This window comes from Arvicanthis niloticus, chromosome 24 (assembly GCF_011762505.2).
Source record: "Arvicanthis niloticus isolate mArvNil1 chromosome 24, mArvNil1.pat.X, whole genome shotgun sequence".
Taxonomy (NCBI): Eukaryota; Metazoa; Chordata; class Mammalia; order Rodentia; family Muridae; genus Arvicanthis; species Arvicanthis niloticus.
In genome coordinates this window covers 27,082,650-27,109,488 of record NC_133432.1, presented here as the reverse complement: position 1 = coordinate 27,109,488, position 26,839 = coordinate 27,082,650, and the positions used below count along the sequence as shown (strand labels likewise).

General features: G+C 49.4%; 1 protein-coding gene across 5 annotated transcripts in view; it reads left to right on the top strand.

Annotated features, from left to right (window-relative positions):
* Positions 1-26,839, top strand: part of Col26a1 (collagen type XXVI alpha 1 chain) — a 137,065-nt gene that overhangs the window by 12,592 nt on the left and 97,634 nt on the right. For 3 of the 5 annotated variants that reach the window (XM_076923246.1, XM_076923247.1, XM_076923245.1), the window contains exon 2: positions 20,319-20,441. In XM_076923246.1, the coding sequence (XP_076779361.1) occupies positions 20,319-20,441 (123 nt within the window). Of the gene's footprint in view, positions 1-255; positions 476-20,318; positions 20,442-26,839 lie in introns of those variants that run through there. The other 2 variants (XM_076923249.1, XM_076923248.1) reach the window with 1 other exon arrangement.

The following is a 26,839-nucleotide window of genomic DNA, read 5'->3' as shown; positions in this document are numbered from 1 at the left end:
CTGCTGCAGGAAAATGGCTCACATCTACTTTTGTAATTTTTTCCCCTCTTTCCATAAAAGCGATAACACTGGAAGTTGTCTGCCTGCTAGTTCTGGTCTTGGAACAGCTGCACATGGGGACAGCTGTCTCAGCTTCAGGACACAGGATCTACCGGAGATTAATAACAGCTCAGCCAAGCCCATGGGGAGCAGAGCCGGCTAAGGTTACCTTGCACCAGGAAGTGTGCCTGCCCTGCTGACAGCGGGTGGGGAGCCTGCAGGATGGATGGGATCTTGGGGCGCCAGGGGGTGGCTGGGCAAGACGGCCCACTGGCTGGCCCTGCCAAACCCACCTCCCACCCCTTGAGATGCAAACTGATTCTCCCAAGAGCCTCTGGCTTCCGCTGGACATGAAACCCTGCAAGAGCGGGTCTCCAAGAATTCTGTGAGAAGCCAGAAATGGAAGCCAAATGTTGGTGTCAGGTAGAGGAAGCTGGTGGGTGTCTGTGGCTTAGCAGGCTGGGCAGCTGTAAGGGTGCAGGCTCCTGGGGCCAGGACACATGTGTAGGTGAGGCTCACTCATGTTCTATTTTTAAAAGTCCTGGCACATGTGTGTGTGTGCACACCAGTGTGTGGAGACCAGAAGTCAACAGTGGGTGTTGCTACTCAACTTTATGCCTCGTATTTGAAAAAGGGGGGAATTTATTTTTAGTCTATTGATTGATTGTGTGTATGCCTGTGCATGTGTGGGTGCATGCCTACTTGCCCGCGTGCACTATGTGCATGCAGATGCCTGCAGAGACCAAAAGAGGGCGTCAGATCTCCTGGAGCAAAAGCAATGGGTGCTCTTAACTACTGAGCCACCTCTCCAGGGCCCCTCTCCCAACTTTATTTATTTATTTGTTTGTTTAATTAATTGATTAATCAATTTGAGACAACGTCACTCACTAGCCCCATAGCTCACTGAATAAGCCAGTCTGTCTGGTCATCAAATCCTAGGGATCTGCTCATCTCTGTCCCCGCGGCTCTGTCACTGTAGCTGTGTACCGGTACGACCAACATTTGTTTTTACATTGGTTCTGGAGATGAAACTAAGGTCTTCCTGCTTCCTTACTCTCTGGGGTATTTTCCAAACCTGTGATTCTGCACGTGTGTGTGTGTGGTGTGTGTGTGTGTGCCTTTGTGTGCTTATGTGTGTGTATCACGTGCTCTTGCTTGCTATGTCAGTGGAGCCCTTCTGGCTGTAGCATGCTGCTGCTAAGGTGGCAGTTGGGGGAGCATCTCTTCTCTTCCTTTCCTTGAGCTCTCTTGGGTGCGTGTTCAGAGACAGAATTGCCAGATCATAACACCAATTTCAGTTTTCTGAGGGCCCATTTCACAGTGCCTGTGACATCTTCTGTCCCTATAAGTCCCTATAACAGTAAAAATTTGTTTGTCATTTTCTGTGGGATTTTTTTTTTTTTTTTTTTTTTTGGTTTATACTATGGTTTTCTAGTCCAGGTGGGCCTTGAACTCATAATCTTCCTGTCTCAGCTTCCTGAATGCTAAGATCACAGGAGTGCATTGTTATCTTGTTTTTTTTTTTTTTTTTTTAAAGTGAGGCTGGAGAGATGGCTCAGTGGTTAAGAGCACTTGGAGCTCTTGCAGAGGGTCCAAGTTCAGTTCCCAGCATCAACGCAGTAGCTCATAACTGGCTGTCACTCCAGTTCCAGGAAATCCAATGTCCCTTTTGGCCTTCATAGATATCAGAAATGTAAGTGGTACACATATGTACATACAGGCAAAACACCAATGAACCTAAGTATAGATTTAAAAAGACTGTATGCAGTGTGTGTGTGTGTGTGTGTGTGTGTGTAGACCAGAGGTTGATGGTGGGTTTCTTCCTTTATCACTTGCCACGCCCCATTTATAAAGATAAGCTCTCTACCTAAATCTGGAGATCAGTGATTGATTAGATAAAACTGACCAGCTTCGGAGATTTTCTGGTTTCCATGTCCCCAAATGCTGGGGTTCCGAGCACTCGCCACCTTGCCTGGCTTTTATACCTCTGTGCTTCTTGTTCAACTAGAACAACTCCCTCACTGACTGAGCTGCCGCCCCAGACCCCACATGTTTTTAATTTTGACATAATCAAATTTATCTGCTTTTTCTTTTGTTGTTTGTGTTTTTAGTGTCATAGCCAAGAACCTCTCACCCAATCCAATGTCATGAAACTCTTCCCTGTGTTTTCTTCTAAGAGTTTTATTATTATTATTTTTTGTCTTGTATTAATAAGACCTTTAGGGGTTTTTGAAGCTACTTTTTTTTTTTTTTTTTGACATGGTGTTGGTAGCCCAAACTATCCTTGAATTCTCTGTGGTCTCAAAACCATGATTCTCTTGCTGTAGCTTCCCAAGTGCTGGGATTAAGATTGAGCATGGACCACCACAGAGACTGAACCACCAACCAAAGAGCATGCACAGGCTAGACCTAGACCCCCTACACATATGTAGCAGATATGCAGCATGGTCTCCATAAGGGTCCCCTAACAATTGGAGCAGGGGCCGACTCTGACTCTGTTGCCTGCCTTTGGATCCCTTTCCCCTAGCTGGGCTGACTTGTCTGGCCTCAGTGGGAGAGGATGTGCCTAGTCCTGCAGTGACTTGATGTGCCAGGGCAGGCTGGTACCCATGGTGGGGCGGCGGGGGGCGGGGGGCTTCCCTTGGAGAATGAGAAGAGGGAGTGTGAGGATGAGACTGGGGGGAGGAAAGGGGGGCTGCAATCAGGATGTAAAGTGAATAAAAAATAAATTAAGAGAAAAAATAAAAACAAACAAACAAAAGAGTGAACATGGAACCCATGGAGAAGCACACAACTTTAATTCCAGAATTTGGGTGGCAGAGGCAGGTGGATCTCTGTGAGTTTGAGGTTAGCCTGGTCTACACAGTGAGATCCAGGACAGCCAGAGCTACATAGTGAGACTTCCTCTTGAAAAAATTCAAACCAACCCCAAACCACTGTCCACTTGGTTTTTAAATTTTTTTTTTGTTGTTGTTGTTGTTTTTCAAGACTGGGTTTCTCTGTGTAGGTAGCCCCGAATGTCCCAGAACTCACTCTGTAGATGAGGCTCGCCTTGAATTCTGAGATGTGCCTGTCTCTGTCTCCCAAGTTCTGACATTAAAGGCATGTGCCACCACATCTGGTGTAAGATATTGTTCTATGTTGAAGTTGAAGGATCAACAGAACCGTATTTAAAACATATAATATTACACTATTGAGTCACAACTTGAACTTTTCTTATTATTTTAATTTAACATTTTTGGAGACACAGTCTTATGTAGCCTACACTATCATTGAATTCACTAAGTAGCAAAGGATGACCTTGAATTTCTGATCCTCCTGCCTTTGATGGCCGAGTGTGTGTGTTTGTTTTTACTGTTATGGATGGAACCTAGTGTTTTATGTATATTAGATACTCTACCACTGAGCCACGCCCCAGCCCCTCCCTGGGGGATTCTAGGCAGGGCTCTACCACTGAGCCACGCCCCCAGCCCCTCACTGGGGGATTCTAGGCAGGGCTCTACCACTGAGCCACGCCCCCAGCCCCTCCCTGGGGGATTCTAGGCAGGGGCTCTACCACTGAGCCACGCCCCCAGCCCCTCACTGGGGGATTCTAGGCAGGGGCTCTACCACTGAGCCACGCCCCCAGCCCCTCACTGGGGGATTCTAGGCAGGGGCTCTACCACTGAGCCATGCCCCCATGCCCCCCTGGGGGATTCTAGGCAGGGGCTCTACCACTGAGCCACGCCCCCAGCCCCTCACTGGGGGATTCTAGGCAGGGGCTCTACCACTGAGCCACGCCCCCATCCCCCCCTGGGGGATTCTAGGCAGGGGCTCTACCACTGAGCCATGCCCCCATCCCCTCACTGGGGGATTCTAGGCAGGGGCTCTACCAACCCTTTTCACCTTCTTCATTTCCTGACTCCTGTTCACTCGGCTCTCTGTTGGATTGTTCTAAACCATCTCCTGACCCCAGCCCTTTACTTGTGCAGCTTTTCTCCAGACAATGCATTCGAGATTTGTCTTCTGGAATGCCTTACTGTTGGATTTGAACTCTCATCTGCTCAGGATCTAAAGTTAGACTGACAGTTTGGGAATTGGCCTTCACCCGCGTCCCAGTTCTGTCTTTGAGACAAGTCTCTCCCTTCTGCTTCTCTGCGGCATTTCCTAGCCACTGGCTTTTGCTTTCCTCCCTCACTGAGGTGGAGCATATCTCCAGCCTCTGTCTCAGAAACAGTTCTGCTGAGCCACCGCGGAGATAAAGGCTAGTGTGTTCCTGTGAATTCACATCCATTGATTTTGCCCTTATAGGAACTTATGCCTTTTATATTTAATTGCATTTGTTTGTTTGTTTGTTTAGTGTGTGTGCACAGCGCACATGCGCGCATATATCCAGGCCATGCCATTTGTGTGGTGGTCCAAGGACAACTTGCAAGAATCAGTTCTCTCTTCCCCTATGTGGTTTTGGGGACGTGAGCACAGATTGCCAGGTTTGGTGGCCAACACCCTTAGACACTCAGCTATCTTGCCAGCCCTTGCCTCCTTTCTTGCCAACTTAGCCATGAAGTAAATGATATTTATATTTTAATGCTCCTGTGTGTGGTGTGTATAAGTATGTACCCACACTTTTTTTCCTTTTTGAAATAGGCTACTGTGTAGCCCTGCCCAACCTGGAGCTTGCTAACATAGACCAGGGTGACCTTGAGATCACAGTGATCTATCTGCCTCTGCTTCACAAATGCTGGGATTTATGTATGTATATGGTAAGTTTGAATGCATATGAATAGGTTTGCTCATTTGAGGGTGCATATGTCTGCATGTGGAGACTAGAGACTGAGGTCAGGTGACTTCCCCAATCACTCTCCACCTTATATATAGCCAGGGCCTCTCACTTGAGCCCAAAGTTCAGCTGGCTTAGTTTGGGGATCCCATTTCTTGCCTCCTGAGTTCTAGGATGGCAGCCATTCTCGCCCAGCATTTATGTATGGCAATTGCTTTTCCTGGCCCAGCATCTTTTCCTAGCCCAGGCTAGGATCTTCCTGGCTCTGTGCTTATATTTTTTAATTTATTATTTTTATTTGAATGTGTGTGTGTGTGTGTGTGAGTGCTCGTGCACACGTGCATGTGTGTGTGCATGTGAGCGTGTGTGCGTGTGTATGTGTGTGTGATGTGTGTTCTGTGCTGGGGACTGTGAGGTATCTGAGGCTAGGTAGGGATCAGATACCCACAGGATCTAAGAACGGAACTGTAGGGATGCAAACCTCAGCCCAAGGATGGGATGTGGGTTGTGGGTGGAGCATTTGCCTAGCATGTGTGAAGCCCAGCAGTGAAGCACTGAAGAAAACTGGGCATGGTGGTGCACACCTGTAATTCCAGTACTTGGGAGATGGAACCAGGAAGATCAGGGGTTTAAGGCCGACGGGGGATAAGTGAGACCCTGAGTCAAAAGCCACAAAAGAGGTCACTTCAGTTGGTGACCGGTGAGGACAAAAGGGAGTGACACACACACACACACACACACACACACACACACACAGCCCACTTCCAGTTCCCCTGTCAACCCTGCCATCTCCCAGCTCTGAGAAATGAGACACTTTCTCCTTTTCAGGGGTGGGTCTGTAATCTCAGGGGTCCTGACTGCACTGTGCCCAACCAGAACAGTTTTCCAGTAGAGTTTTTATTTTTCAGGCTTGTGCTTGTATGTCATCCACATGTGTGACCGTTCATGGGGAGGCCGGAAGTGGACGTGAGGTGTCTTCCCCAGTCCCTCTCCACATTTTATTACTATCTTTTGAGACAAGCTCTGTCATTGACTCTAGCTCTCCAGTTGGCCATGGCCATTGAGCTCCAGGGATTCCGCTCTCTAGCCTGACCTGCTAACCAAAGCCTTTTGTCCTGAGGTCAGTGCACTGCCTGCCTGTGGTAACAGGACCCTCTGAGGCTGGTGACAGAACAGCAGGAAGGAATGGGGGATGGGCCCCAGCCCTCATCGAGCCAGAGCAGATGGTGAAGAAAAACAAGGGTTTGTTTGCCTCTCTGGGGCATCCGGTTCCAAGCAAGGCTGCAGTATTTCTGGCTGTAGGGTTTACTCACAGATGACTGTGTGTGGAGGGAGTGGGTCACCTTCTCTTCTCTGGGTGTGTACTGGAGCCTGATTGAGAGGCTTCTTGTTTATATTCTGCAGGATCTGGTTTTGTCTGGGCTGTCAGTTTTTCCAGGGCAGGGGCCATGACCCGCCCCAAGGCCTGGAGGATCCTGTGCAGCGTCAGCCAAGGTCCTGTTGAATGATGGCTGGGCCCAGGAAATTTCCAGAGCAAAGGGGAACCACATCTTCCCCATCTGGTCCTTACAGATCTTCCCTGAGACTTGGGAAGGAGGCAGTTGTTGAAATTGGACTCCATTTATTTTTACACGTTTTCAAGACCTACATACGGAACTCTGCAGACGTTAGTGTGAAAATAAGAGCTCACTGCTGGAGTTTTTAAGATTAAAAACGACAACAACAGCAACAAAACCCAACAACCTATCCTTCTGTTTAGCGAGTGTGTATCTGTGTGGGCACTTGTGCCAGGATGCACCTGTGGAGCACAAAGAACCACTCTGGGGACTCAGGTCTCTCCTTGCACCACATGGGTTCTGGGGATCGAAGTCAGGTTGTCAAGCTTGGCAGAAAGCAACTTTATGCACTAGACCATTTGCAGGCATCCACAGCTGGAGGTGTGTTGCTTGCTGGTGTGTGTCCCTTGCTGTGGGAGTAAGGGCTCTTCGCCTCAAGTAAGGACTTAGCTAAAGTCTTACACCTAAAGAATGGCTGAGCCAGGCAGGGCTGGAACCTATGTTTTGATATGGGTTGGGTTTTTTTTTCTTATTTTGAAATGTAGGTTTCATGTCCTCCAGGCTGGCTAGGTAGTCAAGGATGACCTTGAACCTCTGAACCTCCTGCCTCCATCTCCCAGGTGTGAGAAAACAGGTGCGCACCGCATCTCCTAGTTCATGTGGTCCCGTGGAATCAAACCCAGGGCATCATGAGTATGGAGTAAGCACACTACCAACTGTGCTTCATGCCAAGCTCAGAGCCTGGGTTTTCTGGCTACATGGGTTGTACCTCCTACCTCTTTGCATCTTACAGCCTGCATGTGGATGGATGGAGTGGCAGCCTGTCCTGAGATACAGAGTATCCTCACACTAAGGAGATGATGGGCGGGGGTGTGCGGGGGTGTGCGAGGGTGGGGGTGGCAAAGTGCTCTCTGTGCAAGCATGAGGACCTGAGTTTGGATTCCCAGCATCTGTGTAAAGCTGGGCATGGTGCCGCTTGGCTACAGCCCCAGTGTTTATGGGGTGGGATGCAGAGACAGGCACAGTCCTGAATGTACCTGGCTGGTCAGTCTAGCCAAACTGATGAGCTCCAGGTTTCGTGAGGGACTATGTTCAAAAAACTGGAGAGAGATTGAGGACGATACTTTACCCTGACCTCTGGACTCCATGAGCACATGTACCCAAGTGTACACACACACACACACACCACAGTAGAAAAAATGAAGTATAGTGACATTTATGTATCCAGAGGAAAGGGTGTAACACAGGGGACACAGAGGTAAGGCCTGGAGTGGGGCAGGAGGCGAGAAACGCAAAGATGGCCCAGAGGGAAAAGCCATTGGCTGATGGGCCTGACACTCAAGCTCAGTTCCTGGGACCCACGTGGTAGAAGGAGGGAAGAGACTCTTGCAGGTTGTCCTCTGACCGCCACATGCACACCCGCGTGCATATGTGCATATAAAATATATCAAATGAGACGAAAATGTAATAAAAGAAGTAACCATGCTTGCAGTTAGCAGGGGGATAGCACTGGTGCTACTTTACTGATGTGAACCTCAGATGCTATCGGGTGACATTGTTCCTGGGGAGACTTGACCCAAATACCTATTTACCAAAGACAGGAAAACATTGACAGACCAGAGAAGAGACGTAACCACGGTCCAAACTGCTGAACGAGTGAGTTTATTGGGGTTACTTAAAGGAGCCTGGGATGATCCAAAGGCCACCCCAGCACTGGTGACTAGTCATGGAAACTGGAACCCTGGAGGAGGAGGAAGAGGAGGAGAAAGAGGAGGAGGAAGAGGAGGAGGAGGAGGAAGAGAAGGAGGAAGAGGAGGAGGAAAAGGAGGAAAAGCACTTTTAAGACTTCACCGTTTCAAATGTCCCATTGTGAGGTTCCCCTCTACGGGAATAGAAACTTATCCCAAAGAATTCTAACCCAAAGCCTAGCGAACTCACCCGGGGATTGATTAAAAGAAACCTTTCTGGTAAAAGAACTGCAAGTCATTAGCGTTCAGATTTTTCACGGATGAGCCTAATTCGGCGCATTCTGCAGCCTGCGATGGATTTAATTTTCTGTTTGATCTCACAGAGAAACCCACAAGCAAGCGCTGCAGTGGCTCCCAGGACTAGGTGCGGAAGCCCGGGCTTCTCCAGCGCTCTGTGGGAATCGCCCCGCGGTCTGCAGGGGTTCCTGGAAGGAAAACCCTTTAATCAGGGAGACTGCAGGGTGTGTGGCATGGGAAGGAGGGAGGGTGGGTTGGAGGATGGCTCTACAGGGACGAATCAAGACCTTAAAACAGTTGCAGATCCGCTGGGTGATTCTGGGTCTTTCTTGTGGTAGTGGTGGGGCCCCCATGGTGCCGGTAGTACTTGGTCAGGGCAATCTGGGGAGAAGAGAGGGGAGAGGTGGGCTCCTTGAACCTTCCACCAGAGGGACATCTGCCTTTAATCAATGCTGAGAACAAAGGGGGGCAATTAATTGCCTGTAACAGACCGAGGGCGGCTCAGATTTCTCCAGTCTGCTGCAGTGGGGGCGGGGTCTCAGCTGCCCAGGCCACTGTGCCTGGGGAGGAGGCTGGAGAAAACGTTCTGATGCTTGTCTCTGTTTGGGCCCTGTCCCCTTACCTAAATGCCCCTGCACGACTTCCTATAGCCTCAGGCCAGGGCTCCAATACCAGCCCAGCATCCAAGTCCTTCTCTGATGGCTTTGTTCTGATCCAGGCCCAGTCTTACTTCGCACCCCCATTAACCAGGCACTCTAGCCTTACAGAGCTGCTCCCTACGCTTCTGGGGCTTTTAGTTGTTTTTTTTTTTTTTTTGTTTTTTTTTTGTTTTGTTTTGTTTTGTTTTTTCTCCCTCAAATTCTTATTTTGTTCATGGAACCTAGAGTAGGGAAGCCCTCATCTATTTGTCTGTTTATCTTGCAGTGCTAAGGATGGAATTCAGGGCCTGTGTATTCTAAGTGCTCTGCCTAGACCTCCCCTCAGCCCCCGGCCCCACCCCCATGAGGGTCTAAGGCAGTGCTTCTCAACCTGTGGGTCGCGACCCCTCTGGGAGTTCAAACAACCCTTTCACAGGGGTCACTTACGATCAGGCTGCATATCCAATATTTGCATTAAAATTCATAGCAGTAGCAAAATTACAGTTATGAGGTAGCAACAAAAATAATTTTATGGTTGGGTCACAACATGAGAAAGTATATTAAACAGTCGCAGCATTAGAAAGGTTGAGAAGTACTGGGGGCGTGGCTCAGTGGTAGAGCATCTGCCTAGAATCCCCCAGGGAGGGGCTGGGGGCGTGGCTCAGTGGTAGAGCCCCAGCCTAGAATCCCCCAGTGAGGGGCTGAGGTGTGGCTCAGTGGTAGAGCCCCTGCCTAGAATCCCCCAGGGAGGGGCTGGGGGCGTGGCTCAACTGTATAATATTTGCCAAGAATATGACAGTGATGAATCGAGGATATGGCTTTATTGTTATGAAATATATTATTCCATGTTCAGTGAGAGACTATGTCTTGAAACATAATGTGGAAAGTGACAGAGGTAGATATTTTGACATCAATCGTTGGTCTCCATACACGCACACAGGTGATGGCACCCACATGCACACACATATTTGCTGCCTCTCCTCCAATTAAAAAAAAAGCCCCATGAGTTATTCACCCTCTCTGTGTCCTGAAAAGTAACTCAGTTATCTCACTGTTATCACTCCCCAGAGTGGCTTCAGCATGTTCAGAGGGACTCCATAGGGAGCAGTGTGTACTTTCTTGATCCAGGAACCCTTGTTGGTCATTGTTGACAAACTGTGGAGGAGACAGTAGGTATCTCTCACTGAGGCAGGGTGGTAAGGGGAATGTATTATTTCTGGACGAATCTGTGTGGAATGGAAGTCTGGATGTGGGTCCAGCTCAGCCTGAGTGGTGGTGGTTGGGGTCCTGTGTTTCAAGATGCACTGCCAGAGGACCAGGCAGGACTCAGTTGTGGTGACTTCAGGAGGGCTAGATCCGCCTCTCTCTTCACATGTGTATTTATCAATGTGTATCCTAAGCCAACCCTGGGTTGGGGAGCAGGGGACCAGAACTCAGGGATCTGCTCACTGAAAGTGACAGTTAGAAGGAAGGGACACAGGAACACTGTTCCAGTTGACACCGCTTGGCTGCAAGTTGTCACAAAGTCCCTGTGGACCTAGAGACGATCTCCACCGTGTCAGATATTTGCAGGGTAAGCCCAAAGTGACCCCTGTGTGATGAACCTCACGGACAAGGGAAACCTGTCCCCAGAAAACTATTTGCTTGGCCGCTTTGGCTTTTATCTGCACAGCATCTGGGAGAGATGTCAGAGCGTTCCACCCTGTCATTCGCACATCACTGTGATGGTCTCTGAAGCTTCTCCCAAATGTAAGGCTGTTCTTCCAGCCCCGTGGGCTACAGGAAGATGAGGAGCCCAGAGAGGGATAGCCCCACACAAAGTCACACAGTCTTTCCACAGCAGGCCCCTAACACAAGGCTTTAGAATCAGCTCCCTTGAAGATTCTTCAGCTGTAGAATCTTTTTGTTTGTTTTTGAGACAGGGTTTTGTTTTGTAGCTCTGTTGACCAGGCTGTCCTCAAACTCTCAGCTTCCTCCCAAGTGCTGGGATCTAAGGAGTGTGCCACCATGCCTGGCAGCTATAGGATCTTCAAGTGTTCAGCCATGTCTGAACTCATAGGTTGAAGTTTCATGAACCACCAGACATGTCCACCTTCAAAGAGGCAGGGAAGAGAAGCTAGGCTTGGAGAGAAACAAAAGGCTAGCCTCAGAAAAAGCGAGATTGATTCTGGAATTTTCATTCACTCTTTCATTGATGTGAGTTCTGGATATCTGAAGCATTGTCCCCACACTTTGTGGCAAGTGCTTTAACCAGTGAGCCATCTTCTCAACTCCCTCTTAATTTTCCCAGACAGCATCTCTCCGTGAACCTGGAGATCATTGGTTTGTTAGGACTGGTTGGCTAGCTAGCAAGTCCCAGGGATTCTCTTGTCTCTGCCTCCCCTGTGCTGGGATTAGAGGCATGCATGTCACACCTGGCTTTTGTATATATAAATTCTGGGGATTGAATTTAGGTCCTCTGGGCACTATAGACTAACCATCTCCCCAGCCCCCACGGGGGTTCTTCAGGATTCAGGACCAGGAGATGCCCTGCCCATGATGAGACACCCTGGTTGCCATTTCTTGCAACCTTCCCAGCCACCACAGCAGCCCTGGGTTTCAGATACAACATTCCGTGGTGGTATCCTGTTAGTCCTCATTGGAATTCCTCAGATTCTTTTCAGCTTTTCTTTTTTTTCTTTTCTAGTCTCTTCTTTTTTCCTCTGTGAACACTAGACCCAATCTCCCCGCACATGTGTGCGTGCATGCATGTGCGTGTGTGTACCTGTGTGTGTGTGTGTGTGTGTGTGTCCCTGTTATATTCATTTCCCGCCTTATTCCCTTGAGACTGGGTCTTGGCTGGGGAACCCCAATGATCCTTCTCTGTCTGCTCCTTCAGTCCTGGGGCTCCTGATTGTCTTAGCCATGCCCAACTTTTTACATGGGTGCTGAGGATTCGAACTCAAGGCCTCACATTTGCACTGCTTTTGTGCACTGAGCCGTCGCCTCGACCCTGTATAGTGTATTTTGATAACATTTAGCTCCTGCTACCCCTCAGACTCCCAGTTATGATGCTTTCTCTCCCCAGATAATCTCCCTTCTACTGTCTTGTAGGAAGGGGCTGTGGCTAGTGGCGCTGTGCCCGAACCAAAGAACACTGGCCTAGAGTCCTCCAGTGAGCAGCCAGGACTCACAGGCTCATTAGTAGAACACTTGCCTAGATCCTGAGTTCTGGGTCCAGAGTTTAAAAACAGGAGATAGCAGCTCAGCTCCCGTTCTGTGGGCTCCACCCAGATCCAACCAGGCCCTGTTCCTCAGTGTCCTGACTGTGTCGTGGGGGCTGCTGATCCCATGGAGAGCATTTGGCTCCCTCTCTCAGCACATCCTCTCTGAAATGCTCATAAATGGTCATAGGTGTGTTGTCCTAGTCCTCTTTGCAGCCGGGGTGGTTGGGAGATCTGATTCCTAAATAGTCTAACTACCCTTCTGGCTGACCAACATATTGGGATTGAATTGATGATCTTTGAAGGACCCTCACATGGAGTGGGCTCAGGAATTCTCACCGTGGAAGGTTCTGGAGTGAATACATGGAACACTGAAGGGGTAGGAAGAAGGTACACACCTTGCTCTCTCTGTGGGGTCACTGCAAGGTAGTGACCCCCATGGGACACAATTCCATCCGTGTTCTTTATCCTTTAAGCCTCAGTGCTGGGTCCTGGATCCCAGAATCCAGAAGCCACGTCACCGCCTTCTCTTCTGGGCAGTTGCCATGGAGCTCTCAGGTCAGCATCTGTTCTGTCTGAAATCAGCATTTTGGGGCTGGGAAGATGGCTCAGGTGGAAAAGTATTTGCCTTACAATCCTGACGATCCCTGGACCCTGTCAAAGAGGAAGGAAAGACCCAGTCCCACAATGTCCCTTGAGCTCCGTGACATACATGCCCGCACATGCACACAATGCATGCTCTCAACCCACCTCACGACAATAACACATACATGTTTAACAAAACTGGGCATGAGGGTTCATGCATGCAACCCCAGTGCTGGGGAGGTGGAGACAGGAGTCTCCTTGGGGTCTACTGGCGAGCCATCCCACACTACTTGAGGAGCCCCAGGCTAGTGAGAGACCCTGTCTTCAAACACTAAGATGAGGGGACCAAGGCACAATGGATACTGTGTCTGACTGTGTTGGAAGTTTCTAAATTTGACTGTTAGTAGGCTCCACTCGTTATTGGGCTGGGCATGGTGCCACACAGTTCCACTACTTAATAGACAGGAGTGGGAGCATCTCTATGTGTCTGAGGCCAGCCTGAGACCTTGTCTCAAACAACAACAACCACCTCCACCACCACCTCCCTATGGGCGGCACCCAAGGAATGACAGTTGAGGTTGGCCTCTGTCTTCTACCCACGCTTGCACACTGGAGAGGTTTGGCGCCATCCCATGGGATGGGATCCCAGGCTGGATAAGAAAGAGGAAGTGGGCTGAGCACCAGGATGCATCTCTCTCTGCCTCCTGATCAAGGATGCAGTGTGAGCAGCCATCTCACGCTCCTGCTACCATGCCTTCCTCTGACAGTGGAACATCTGATGTTAACCTGTGACCTCCACATGCACACATGTTACAACACACATGAATGCATACCTCCATATATACACACATGCACACACATGTATACCAACACACGCATACCTGCATACACACATGCATATGCATGTATACATATGTACACACACAAACTCGGGGTCAGAGGGAACATATTTTGCTCAGATAATGTCAAAGAGTGTCATCATTTCTATAAACCAAGATTCTATTTTTTCCTCTCAGCTTAAGGTGCAAGTTCCAAAGATTTATTTTATGTGTAGGCAGGTGTGTCTGTGTGGAGTATGTGCACATGAGTGCAGTGCCCTGGGAGGCCAGAAGGGGGCATCAGAGTCCCTGGAGCTGGAGTTACAGGTAGTTGTGAACTGCTGGATATGTGTGCTGGAATCAGAACTCAGATCCTCTGCAAGAGAAGCAAGGGCTTTTGACTGCTGAGCCATTTCTCCAGTCCCATTTTGTTGAGAGACAGAGAGATAAGAGAGAGAGAGAGAGAGAGAGAGAGAGAGAGAGAGAGAGAGAGAGAGAGAGAGAGAGAGAGAGAGAGAGAGAGAACAGGCATCCCCAAGTTCTCTGTGTGTTCAGGTCCATCTTCAAAAGAGTGTCAGGAAGGAGACACACTACTCTGGCTAGAATTATCCTGCAGTACAGAAAGACTTGGGGTGTGTGGGTAGGCAGTGAGTACCCCTCCATCCCTCAAGGAACAGAAGTTATAGGTGACAACACAGGATACAGGGATTCTAGGAAGGAGGCCATAGTGGGCCTCAGAACTATGAGATCCTAGGATGAACTGTCTTGTTTTGTTTCATTTTAATTTGTGTGTGCATGGTGTATGTGTGTGTGTGTGTGTGTGTGTGTGTGTGTGTGTGTGTGTGTGTGCAGGTCAGAGGTCATTGTCAGTACTTTCCTTAACTGTTCTCCACTCTATTATTTTGATATGATGTCTCTCACTGAACCTGAAGCTCACTGATTCAACTAGACTGGCTGCAAGTACAGAGATGGCCCTGGCTTTGTTCCTCCAGTGCTAAGGTTCCAGGTGCCCTGGTCCTGGCGACTTTTCCTGTGGGTGTTATGGTGGCAGACTCAGGTTCAGATGTTCTTGGGGCAATCACTTCACTACCCGATCTGCCTCCCAGCACTGATGAGCTGGGTTTTCACATATCACTGCCCAGAGCCCTCTTTCTCTGGCTGTCTTTATTGTTTTGGGCCAGGTTCTGGTTTCTGGAAACCATTGACAGCCCATGAAAATATCAGATGTCTCAAGGAGATGATTCAAGCCATTGGAAAATGTTTTCCAATTTGCAGTTCATTTTTCTGTGGAGGTGATGTTGTGTGATCTAGAAGTGGCTGGACTCTCTGTCTGTTCTGGTGTCCATGGAATGGGTTTCAAGGTTGGGCATTGTCCTCAGATTGGCAGTAGATTATTTAGAATAGAATCACATCTCTCTGTCCTTTTGGTAACACGTACAGAGTGGTGACATAGAACCCATGCTATTTTATGACGAAAAAGGGTAGGGGCAGACGAGATGGCTCAGCAGGTAAAGGAGCTTGTCACACAAGCCTGGAAACCTGAGTTCAATCCTCTCGACCCACATAAAGTCGCTGCCTGACCTCTACAGGCATGCCATAATGTGGGCCCAAGCCGTGAGAGAGAATGATCCATTTGGCTGGTGGTTCCAAACAGTTCAATCCATCGCTGTGGGGACACATGGCACAGAGGTTGCTTTCACGTCGTGGCCAACCAGGAAGGAGAAACTGACAAGGAGTAAGGGATGAGAGTAACTCTCACACCTCATCCTCAGTGACCTGCTTCCTCTAGACGGGTCTTTCACCCTGAGGTTTCTAAGAGCTTTCAAAATAGCATCACTACCGAGATTTCGAAATTTTAGGGTGTAAAATGATACATGTGTCTTTGTGTGTGTCCGTGCACATGAGTGAAGGTACCCTTGGAGGCCAAAAGGGGACGCCAGATCCTTTGAAGCTGGAGTTTCAGCTTTCTTTTTTCGTTTTCTCTCTATGGCATTTAATATATTCTTTGCACCTGAATTGCTCTAAAATTTCGCCATAGTATAACTTAGTGTAGCTTAGTGGAGTTCTATACCTTGTGTGTTTCTTCTGGTGAATTTTCTATACTGTTCTCTGTCTCTTTCAGTTTCTTTATCCCCCCTCTTTTTTTCTTTTCCCCTTCTTTCTGTTAGAGTCTTATGTAGATTAGGCTGACCTCAAACTTAACAGGTAGTTGAGTATGACTTTGAACTCCTAATCCTCCTGCCTCTACTTCCCAAGTACTAAGATTACAGGTGTGTGCCATCAAACCTGGTTGGTCTCTTTGTGGGTTTCTTTTTTCCAATGTTTCCCTGTGTTCTAGAACTTTCTCTGTAGACAAGGCTAGCCTCAAGACCTACCAGATCTACCTACCTCTGCCTCCTGAGTGCTGGGATTAAAGGTGTGTGCTGCCAATGACGAGCTTTTTTTTTTTTTTAAAGATTTATTTTTGTTTATATGTATTTTTGTGTGTGTGCCACATGTATGTGGTGACATACAGAGAGGGTGTTAGGTTTCCTGAAGCTGGAGTTGCAGACAGTTGTGAGTTGCCTCATGTGGGTGCTGGGAACCAATCTAGGACTTTCTGGAAAAGCAGCAAGCCTGCTCAGCCACTGAGCCATTCCTCATACTCTTATTATACTTTTTAGAGAAAAGGACCCACTGAGAAGCTAGCCTGGGCTATTCTGGAAGTTCTGATCCTCCTGCCTGTTTCTCCAGTACCTAGAATCCAGGTGTGTGCCAGCATGTCTGGTTTACTTCATTTCTAAGAGATCAAAAGTTTTCATCTCATAATTTTACAGGTGGTACGTTACTTTACCTCTTTGAGGATATTAAGATTTTAGAAGCTCTCTCCATGCTAAGGAATGTGGCTCAGCTGGTAGAATACTTGTCCAGTATCCCAAAAGCCCTGGGTTCGATTCCCAGCATCATATGGCAGAATAAATTTGCAATCCCAACATTTGGGAGGTAGAAATGGAAGGATCAAAAGTTACAGGTAACCCTCATATACACAGCGAGGGTGGGGCCAACCTGGGCTACATGAGACCCTGTCTTTAAAAGAATGTTCTCTCCATTTATCTGGTTGGTTCCTCTGTTGTTTTTTTCTTGTGATTTATTGCCTGTTGAGTCGGTGCCTTTGTATCTTTCTCTTCAAATAATTTAAGTCGTGGCATTTGTTTGTTTCTTTGTTTGTTTGTTTTCTATGAGTTTACTTCTGTTTATTGATAACTTGACTTTCGGTACACTGGTGATTTGGGCAAAAAAAGTGTGTGGGGGGGGTGTGCAGAAGAATCGAGCTATCTGACCTCGAGGGTATAATGAAGGCCAATAGTTTCTGAGGCTTTGTGCTAATATAGTCTTGTGCTATAGTCCAAGCTGGCCATGAACTCGCCGTACCGCCCAGGTAGCTACAAACCTGCAACCCTCTTACCTCAGCCTTCAGAGTGTTAACACTGTAGTATGTACCACCATTCTCTACAATGCCAGGTGCTTTGTTGCTGTTTTTCCCAGTTTTTCAAGACAGGGTTTCTCTGTGTAGTCTTGGCTGTCTTGGAACTCTCTTTGTAGACCAGGCTGGCCTTGAACTCACAGAGATCCACCTGCCTCTGCCTCCTGAGTGCTGGGATTAAAGGCGCGCTCTGCAGCCACCACCGCCAGGCAGTGCCTTACTCTTGATACCAGCAGGGATACACTTGGCTCTTACAGCTACCCCTTACCACTTCTACTCTGCGCCTGCCGCAGCCTCTGACAGTCACCTGGTTTCCCTTCCACACTGACCGCATGTGTTGCTCCGAAGCTGTCCCCGTCATTAGTGCTGGTCCCGTTGGCTGCAGATTTCCGGCTGGGCTCTCCACCTCCAAATTACTCCCATCTGTTCTCTGTCTCTCCCAGATGCCTCAAAACATCTAGCCCACTGCTTCTCATCTTCTAATGCGGCTGGGGGCTTATTTTTAGCTTGAAAATTTCTAGGATCTGCTGGTAGGTGGAGGGGATGGGAGCATGTTCCTGCTGGGCATCTTACCCCGATCTCCACAGTTTGTTCTGTTCCACTTGTCCACCTCTGCTGTCCTTGCCCAGCTTTCCTTCCTACCTCCTGTAGCCAGTCACTGTCCTGATGAGTCACACATACCCTTGTTCCTTCACTGGGGATTCTAGGCAGGGGCTCTACCACTGAGCCACGCCCCCAGCCCCTCACTGGGGGATTCTAGGCAGGGGCTCTACCACTGAGCCACACCCCTAGCCCCTCCCTGGGGGATTCTAGGCAGGAGCTCTACCACTGAGCCACGCCCCCAGCCCCTCACTGGGGGATTCTAGGCAGGGGCTCTACCACTGAGCCATGCCCCTAGCCCCTCCCTGGGGGATTCTAGGCAGGAGCTCTACCACTGAGCCATGTCCCTAGCCCTTCACTGGGGATCTAGTGCCCTGCCACTGAGTCATGGTCCCATCTTCCAGGACAGGCCGGTGTCCTTAGGCCCTGCTCTCATGACACTTCTAATTGTACAGGGATTTCTGACCTGCTTTTGTCTCTTTCAGCCTTGCTGTGGCCCACATCTATCCTTCTGTGCTAATGCTCTCCCTTGATGGCCCACGGAACTGCAGTTAATGGACTGATCGTTGGGTGCTTAGCTGGTAGCCTTTTTTAGAATTGACCCTGCTGTGTTCCTGTAGTTCCTTGTGCGCATCAGGAGGTTGGACCTCTTCTGTAACCAGGTCCTTCTCTGTCATGCTTCAGTGGCAAGGTGGGCTTGAGTCTTCTCCACGGAATCCACAGGTCAGTGACTGAGAGGACACTGGGGCTTAGAGCCTGAAGTGCTTTTGCCTCCCCTCAGTCCCTGACAGAGGGTCTCTGATAGTTTGTATTGTCAACTCTAGAAGTACATGGAAACAAAACTGGATGTCTCTGTGGGGGAGTTTCAACATTGGATCAGTTCAGGTGCGGATGTGGGCAGGACTTTGGGGCAGCTGTTCACACTGCCTTCACAGAAGCAAACAGCTTGTTTCCTCTTGATTATCCAGTCCCTGACCCCAGATCATTGGATGGTGGCTCCCATATTCACGGTGGGTCTTCCCACCCTAACTAAACCTCTCTGATAAGCCTTCACAGACACTCCCAGAGATGTGTTTTCCATGTGATTCTAAAGATTAACCTTTTCAGGCCAGAAACACAGTTCAGTGTCAACCAAGAGTTCATCTGGGTATGGTACTACAGTGCCTTTAATCTCGGCACTTGGGGAGACAGTGCCAGTACATCTATGTGAGTTGGAGGCCAGCCTGGTCTGTGTCGCAAGTTCCAGGCCAGCTAGGGATGTACAGTGAGACTGTGTCTTGGAGATGGGGTGCAGAGAAACTAAGAGTTTGAAGAAAAGAGCGTGAAGTAGAGTAAGGTAGAAAAGACCAGTTATTAGATATTGGCTTATTGCTGGATGGTGGTGCATGCCTTTAATCCCAGCACTTGGAAGGCAAAAGCAGGCAAACCTCTATGAGTTCAGAACCTTGCAGAGCAATTTCCAGGACAGCCAGGGCTACACAGAGAAACCCTGTCTCAAAAAACAAACAAACAAACAAACAAACAAACAAACCAAAAAGAAAGAAAGAAAGAAAGAAAGAAAGAAAGAAAGAAAGAAAGAAAGTAAGAGAGAGAGGGAAAGAGAAAGAAGAAAAAAGATATTGACTTATATAGTGACTTACTTAAGGCACTGCTCGTTCTGCCTGTTTGCCTAGCAGGACATCACTTGCTACTGGAACAGAATGACCTGGAGGAATAGCTGAAACAAAGGGTCATTGCCCCTAACAACCTGCTGAGACTTCTGTAAAATCTTACTTGCTTGCCTACCCCACCTAGAAGCCTTTCAGGAGCTGTCAGGGTTTGGTCGCTGGTTTCAGCAACCCCATAAGCCTCAAGGCTGGTGGGGAGACGATCCATACAAGGTCAAGAACAAACCTCAAGTCGGTACATCTCTGCAGGCACCGGGTCAAACACTTCCAGAGTCTGATCCTGTGTTTTATTCTTCTTACACAGCTAAGCATAGGAAAACTCCGGGGAAAGATTACCATGTAACAATTATCACAACAAAGCCGTAGGCAGAGCTACATAGAAACTCCCTAGCAAAGTAGCAACACGCTGTGACCTTTACAATAACAATGAGTTCTACTGGCAGATAGCAGAGCTCAGGGCTTAGGGTCTAGAGAGGATGGAGCCGTCCTAAGCATCAGGATACATTCTATTGGTAGACAATGTAAAGTACACGGAACCTCTTTCATAAGGATGGGCTTTGATCACTGAGAGATGAAGCTCAGGATTAGGGCCTACACAATACTCAGGATATTAGTGGAGATTCCCGGGAGGCTGGCGCATAATAGAATAGTTAAGAATCACCAGGTTGACATTCTGGCATTCCAGGTGACCCGCTCACTTGATTGACAGGTTTCTCCCATGGTTACTCTAAGCAGTGCTTCCTTTACACTGGTGATATCGCTCTTCCATTCTCATTGTTGTCGGAGTGCTTATTCTAGGAAGAGTCCCACAGCAGGTAGTTCTGGTCCAGGCCTGATTATGATGGTTAATATTGATTGTCAAGTTGGCAGAATCTAGAATCACCTAGGAGACATATCTTTTGTTCATCTTGACAGTACCCGGTTCCCCCATAGCATGCTCTTCTACATTGCCTCTGGGCCCTCTGGGAGAAACCAAGGCTAACACAACTGTTGCTGTCCCCACAGGCACTGGTGCCATCACACGGTGACAAGGACAGTGTCCTGCCAGGTGCAGAACGGCTCCGAGACGGTGGTCCAGCGAGTCTACCAGAGCTGCCGGTGGCCTGGGCCCTGTGCCAACCTCGTGAGGTAAAGGCACCCAGGGTGCCCTGTTCTGTCTTGCCTTTCTGTTGTGTCCCTTGCATGATGTGACCCAAGTACAGTTCTGGGGTTGGCTGCCCTGATGCTTGGAAAAGAGAGTTGAGCACAGATTCTACGAACAGGGAGTGAGGTGTATATGCGACAGGCTCCTACAGTGTCACTGTTCGGGATTATTGCCGATGCTTTCCGGAAGGGACAGAGGAGATGAGAGATGGAGAGGGATGGAGGGCCTAACGACGAAAGTAAATAAATTATGGGCTTGGAAATCTAGCTTTTAGAGCTGCCTCTTAACAGCCACACCCACTCGAGGCCACACCCCATTACAACACCCCTCTTGAGGACACATTCCACAGCCAGTCCTCTCACAGCCACACTTTCCCACAGCCACACCGTCCCGTCCCACAGCCGTGCCCTACCACAGCCACCACGTCCAACAGCCATGCCCTCTTGTGGCTCTGGCCTCTCACAGACACACCCTCCCAAACCACGCCCCTTCAAAAAGCCACAGCCCCACCCCTCAAGCACGCCCATTCCCAGTCATCCTTCTTACCCTCTCACAGCTCGCTAGCTCCACCTCACAATCCTGCCTTCCTAGAGATTTCCCTTGATGTCTCATTGGCTGGGCTTCGTCCTGCAAGCCTCAGTTTCCCTACCTTAAAATGGAGGGGACAGAATACTGCCTCAAGATATTGCTGGAGGAGATGAGGTTTCATGATGGAAGTCCCGCAGGAACCTAACTTCTAATCAACTCTGAGACGCAGGCTTTTGATGAGGTTTAGGAGCCAACTCCAGGTTCTCGGGGGGGGGGGGGGGGGGGGGGGGGGAAGGGGCTGGGGGAAAGGGCGCGCAGGGGTTGGAGGTGAGGCGGGCAGCTCCTGGTGTGGTTCAGGCTTGAGCAAGCTGCATGTCTGCATTCCTCACTCTGAGGTTAGGGAAGCAAAGGCTCGCAGGACCCCCGCCCCATCCCAAGCTGACTCCGGCCTATTCTTTCACTTAGAACCCCACTTGCTCAGCGTGTCTGGCCACGTTTCAACCGCGGCATTTACACACCAGCGTTCAGGTTTCCCTATTTCTTGTCTGCTTCGCCTCCCATTTTTCTGAAGTCGTATGGGGCCTAATTGTGGTTCTCCCCATCCTTTGAAGCATTCCTGGGCGCCTTGATTTGTGTTGGCATAGAACAGTGCAGGGAAAACAGAAGACAGAAGGCACTTCACTGAGCTTAGGATCAGTTGCAAATTGCTTCCCTTGGTGCTCGATTGCTTTGTCTATGGTAGTAATGTCACTTTAGTTTCTAGATCGTGGGTCTGCCCTAGACAGCAAGGGGCCGGGGATGAGGCTTGGTCCTTAAAGCACTCACCCAGAAAGGATAGAATCCTGATTTCAATCCCCAGCACTGCATAAACTAGGTACAGTAGAACATGCTTAGAATCCCAGTATTCAGAGGCAGAAGCAGGAGTGTCAGAAGTTCAAGGCTATCCTCTGATACATAGCACATTCATGGCTGGCCTTGGTTACATGAGACCCTGTGTCAAAAAAAAAATTTTTTTTTAAAAGCAAGAGAAGAGAAACAGAGACACAGACAGACAAAGAAAGAGACAGAGGGAAAGAGATAGAGTGCTCTGGGGAAGGTTGGTTGGGTGCCATTAATCCCAGCACTCAACAGCTAAGGCAGGGAGACCGAACTTCAGACCAACCGGAAGTATCACATCAAGATACTGTCCCAAAAGAAAAAGAAATTAGACTGAGTTTGTTTCTGTTGGTAAAGAGCTTGTATAGTCGGGCAGTGGTGGCACACGCCTTTAATCCCAGCACTTGGGAGGCAGAGGCAGGCAGATTTCTGAGTTCAAGGCCAGCCTGGTCTACAGAGTGAGTTCCAGGACAGCCAGGACTACACAGAGAAACCCTGTCTCGAAAAACAAAACAAAACAAAACAAAACAAAACAAAACAAACAGAGCTTGTATAAAGAGGAGACCCGAGTTCCATCCCCAAAACCCATGGTGAAAGCTGGGCACACGCTGGTAAGCCCAGCACTGAGCAGGCAGAAGGAGGTAGACACCTGCTGCCCTCTGGCTCTCTAGAGGCACAGCACCAGATGAGTTACTGGGAAAGGTGGTACCTACATTTTGGGGGTCTATGTACATTTGGGGAGACATGGTAGGTATGAGGATGGAAACAGCATTAAGCAGGGAGAAACTTAAAGTAAGAATTTGACATTTTCCTGTGAATGGAGCAAGGACAGGACTTGACTGAGGGACATGGCTCAGTCATAAAGCACTTGAGTCCCAAGTATAGGGACCTGAGTTCCATCCCCTGGAGCCAGGTTACAAACAGGGTTTGGTGGTACCCACTTGTAACCGCAGATTGGGAAGGGGCAGACATTCAGACTTCTGAGGCTCACTGGTTAGCTAGCCTATAGCCAGCCTGGATGAATTGGCAAGCTCCAGGCCAGCGAAAGACCATGTCTCCAAAACAAAACCAGCATGGATGATTGACCCAGCTTCTACAGACATACATGCATGAGGTATTTGCACACACACACCCACTGCCCTGCTAATTAAAGTTGAACTCTACCATTGACTGGATAGCCTTCTGAGCTCGATGCAATCTGGAGGACCCCCTTCACTGCCAGGGCTTCCCCTTCTCTGACCTTGTCTGGGAAGTTCAACTACCTGCCCCCCCCCCCCACCTCTATTTGAAGAATGTCAGGTAGCTTTAGTTAGATTAGGGGCTCAATTTCCTTTCTCCTGAGAAGAACCCATTCAGCTAGAACCTGAGATTCTTGCAATGCTGATGAGGCAGGCATTCCGGTACCCCAAGCCTTCAGCCCGTGACCTTTGCCCATCCTGGATGTCTCTATCCCCAGTCCCCAGAACTATATAAGTCCTGATCACCCCAAGTAAAGTTCATCTGCCTCTCTGTAGCTGGTCTCATTGTGTCATTACCCCGGCCCCCTCACCCTACCACCACTGAGAGAGAGAGAGAGAGAAAGAGAGAGAGAGAGAGAGAGAGAGAGAGAGAGAGAGAGGAAGAGGAATGCAATAAATTTAAGTATAAATTTAAAACAAATAAGGAGAGAGCCAGCCAAACACCAACATTCGTCTCCCCTGCTTCCTGACTGCAGTCGCCCAGCTGCCTTTAGGTTTGGTTCTGGGCTTCCTTGCTCAGTGCCTCAGTTTCCTAGTTGGGACATGGGGGTGTCCCCTATTCTGTCTTGCTCTGGAGTAGGGATAGGCTTAGCTTGTGTGTCCCTTACAGTGGATGTCAGATGGTATTGGACGCTACCCTTGGGTGCCCCCAAACCTCTCTCAGTCAACTATTGGCAGTGGTGGGCTGGGTGCAGGAGGTCTGCCAGACTCAGAGGAGTCACATGGGCACTGAGGGGTGGGTAGCATTGCTCCACCAGGCCTCTACTGCCCTTGGCGGACTCCTTAGCTCCTCTGAGGACTTTGATGGCATTCCAGACAACCTTTTCCAGATGTGCTGAGTGGAGGGCTTTGGAGGAACTCTCTAGGGCGTCATCGGCCTCCCCATTCCGCCCCTGCCAGACGATCCCCTGCTGGCCGGCCTCCTGCTTTGGTGGGGTTGCCTGCTGCTCAGGGGGCAGACGCCTGCCAGGCTAAATGGAGTTCTGATTTAAATACTTTAAGATGTGGGCTTGCCTTCCTGTCCCTCCCCCCCCCCTTTCTTCCGCCTCTTTCTTCTCCCTGTCCTTTCTTCTCCTCCTTCTCCCCTTCTCCTCCCTCTTCCTCACCCTGACTGTGGAGGCTTTCTTGTCTGGGTGATGTCCCCCACCTCTGTGGGCCTGAGCTACAATGGAAACAGCTGTCTGCTGGGGCTGCTGTCTTTTCCGTTTTCCTTGGTGTTTATGTGTGTATGTGTGCAGGGTCATGCGTATATGCACGCAGAGGCCACAGGTCTATCTCAGGAGGCATTAGTGTCTCCATCTTGTTTCTTGAGACATGATCTCTTATGTAGCCTGGCACTTGCCAATTTGGTCAGGCTAGCTGGCTAGCAAGCCCAGGTATCCACCTGTGTCCACACCAGCTAAATCATCATCATCATCATCATCATCATCATCATCAAACTGTGCAGGCCAGAGGACAACTTTGTTGAGCCAATTTTCTCCTTCCACATTTGTATGGGCTCCCAGGAATTGAACCCAGGTCTCCAGGCCTGTATGGCAAGCCCTTCACACACTGAGCCAGCATTTTCACATGGGTCCTGGGAATCAGGTTCTGGTCCTAATCATTTTCAATCACTTTAACCCACTGAGCATTCTCTCTCTCTCTCTCTCTCTCTCTCTCTCTCTCTCTCTCTCCCTCTCCCTCTCCCTCTCCCTCTCTCCCTCTCTCCCTCTCTCCCTCTCTCCCTCTCTCCCTCTCTCCCTCTCTCCCTCTCTCCCTCTCTCCCTCTCTCCCTCTCTCCCTCTCTCCCTCTCTCCCTCTCTCCCTCTCTCCCTCTCCCTCCCCCCACCCCCACCCCATCTGGTTTTATTGTTTTGAGACAGGCTCTCACCAGGAAGCCCAGGCTGATGTCAAACTCAAAATTCTCTTGCCTGCGTTGTCTGTTGCTGCCTCTTCCTTCTGACACTGGGGAGTGCCAGAGGCCAGAGACAGCCCTCCTACCCCAGGATTGCAGTGGGACCCCACCCCGCCCCCCAACCTCCCTGCTGGTGCTCCGCTGTTCACCAGGAGATGTTCTCCTTCCCTCTGAGTAGTGCCTCCATGTTTTCTGCTGAGGCTTTGCTACCCCTCAGCCTGTTTCTCTTTACTAAGGTCTCTGATGAGGAATCAGAAGACCAGGCAGGCAAGGGGGCTTGACCTGGCCAGTGAGGGAGGGATGCAAGACTCTGGGTGAGGACTTAGGGACTCTGGGACTGTGGTGGCACCCAGACTCCCATTAAGAGACCTCATGTTACTATAGGGGGATGGCCTTCGAAGGCCAGAGGGTTATGTGCTCTGATCTATCTTCAGTAACTGGATATCTCACCCCTGATAGGAACACCTTTTTCAAGTCTCTCTCTTTTAAAAATTTATTTATTCATGTATTTATTTAGTGTGCGCATGTACGTGTGTGTACATACATGCACATGCCCCCATGGCACACATGTGGTGGTCCGAAGACAACTTTCAGGAGTCAGGTCTCTCCTTCCATCATGTAGGTCGGCCCTGGGGATTGAACTCAGGTGGTCCGCCGTCTTGGCAGCAGGCACCTCTCCTGGCTGAGCCATCTTGCCAGTCCTAATCTCCTTTGAAGCAACTTGCTTTGGGGGACACCTTGGGCATTTCTGCAGTCTTTCAGGACAGTCACTGAGAGTCCTTTGGGTCTGTAGCAGGACCCCCTCTGAGTTCCTTGCATGCCATATAACTGTGGTTTGGACCATTTCTTTGGACGACCTGTGTGTCCTTGAAGGGCATGTTAGTATCTTGGTTAGCATTTTTCTTTTGTGAGGAAACAGGCTTAGAGTCCATCATCCACGTAAGTCAAGGCAGGAAACCTGGAGGGATGAACTGATGTAGAGACCATGGAAGGATACTGTTTAGCAGCTGGCTCCCCGTGGCTTGTTCAGCCTCCTTTCTTACAGCACCCAGCCAGGACCAGCAGCCCAGAGGTGGTTCTGCTCACAGTGAGCTTGGACCTCCCGAGTCAATCATCGATCAAGACAGTGCACCCCAGGCTTACCTACAGGCCCATCTAATGGGCTGCATTTTCTCCATTGAGGTCCCCTTGTCCACAATGACTCTAGCCTGTGTCAAATTGACAGAAAACCAACCAGACAGTACAATCAGTTAAATTCCTCATGGCTATGATAAAATAACCCACGAAGGTTGATTTTTGTTTCGTAGTTAGGGAGTACAAGTCCATCATGGTGGGGACATGACAGCAGGAGTGTGAGGTGGCTGGTCACACTGCAGCTGCAGTCAGGAAGCAGAAAGTGACAGATACCCGGGGCTCAGTTTGACTTCTCCTTTTAATTCAGCCTTGGACCGCAGCCGATGGGATGGTGCCTTTCACACTCAGGAGGAGTCTTTCCATTTCTGTTCACCTCATATAGAAATTTTATGATGGTCATACCTAGACATTTGTCTCTGGGCTGACCCTAGATCCTGTAAAGTTGACAGTCATCAAAGGGTCACTGCAGGATCAGGGGCCTGCAGGAGACAAGGCCTCTGACTGTTCAGGGTCCAGGTCCAGTGTGGAGGTCAGAGGAAGACGTTGAATGTCTTGTTCTGTTACTTCTGTCCTTATTCCTTTAAGGCAGAACCTCTAACTGAACCTGAGCTAGGCTGGAAGCCATCAGGCCCCAGCAGTCCCCTGCCTCAACATACCACAGCGCTGAGGTTACAGGTACATGCAGTCAGGCCCAGGCTTTATTCTTGGATGC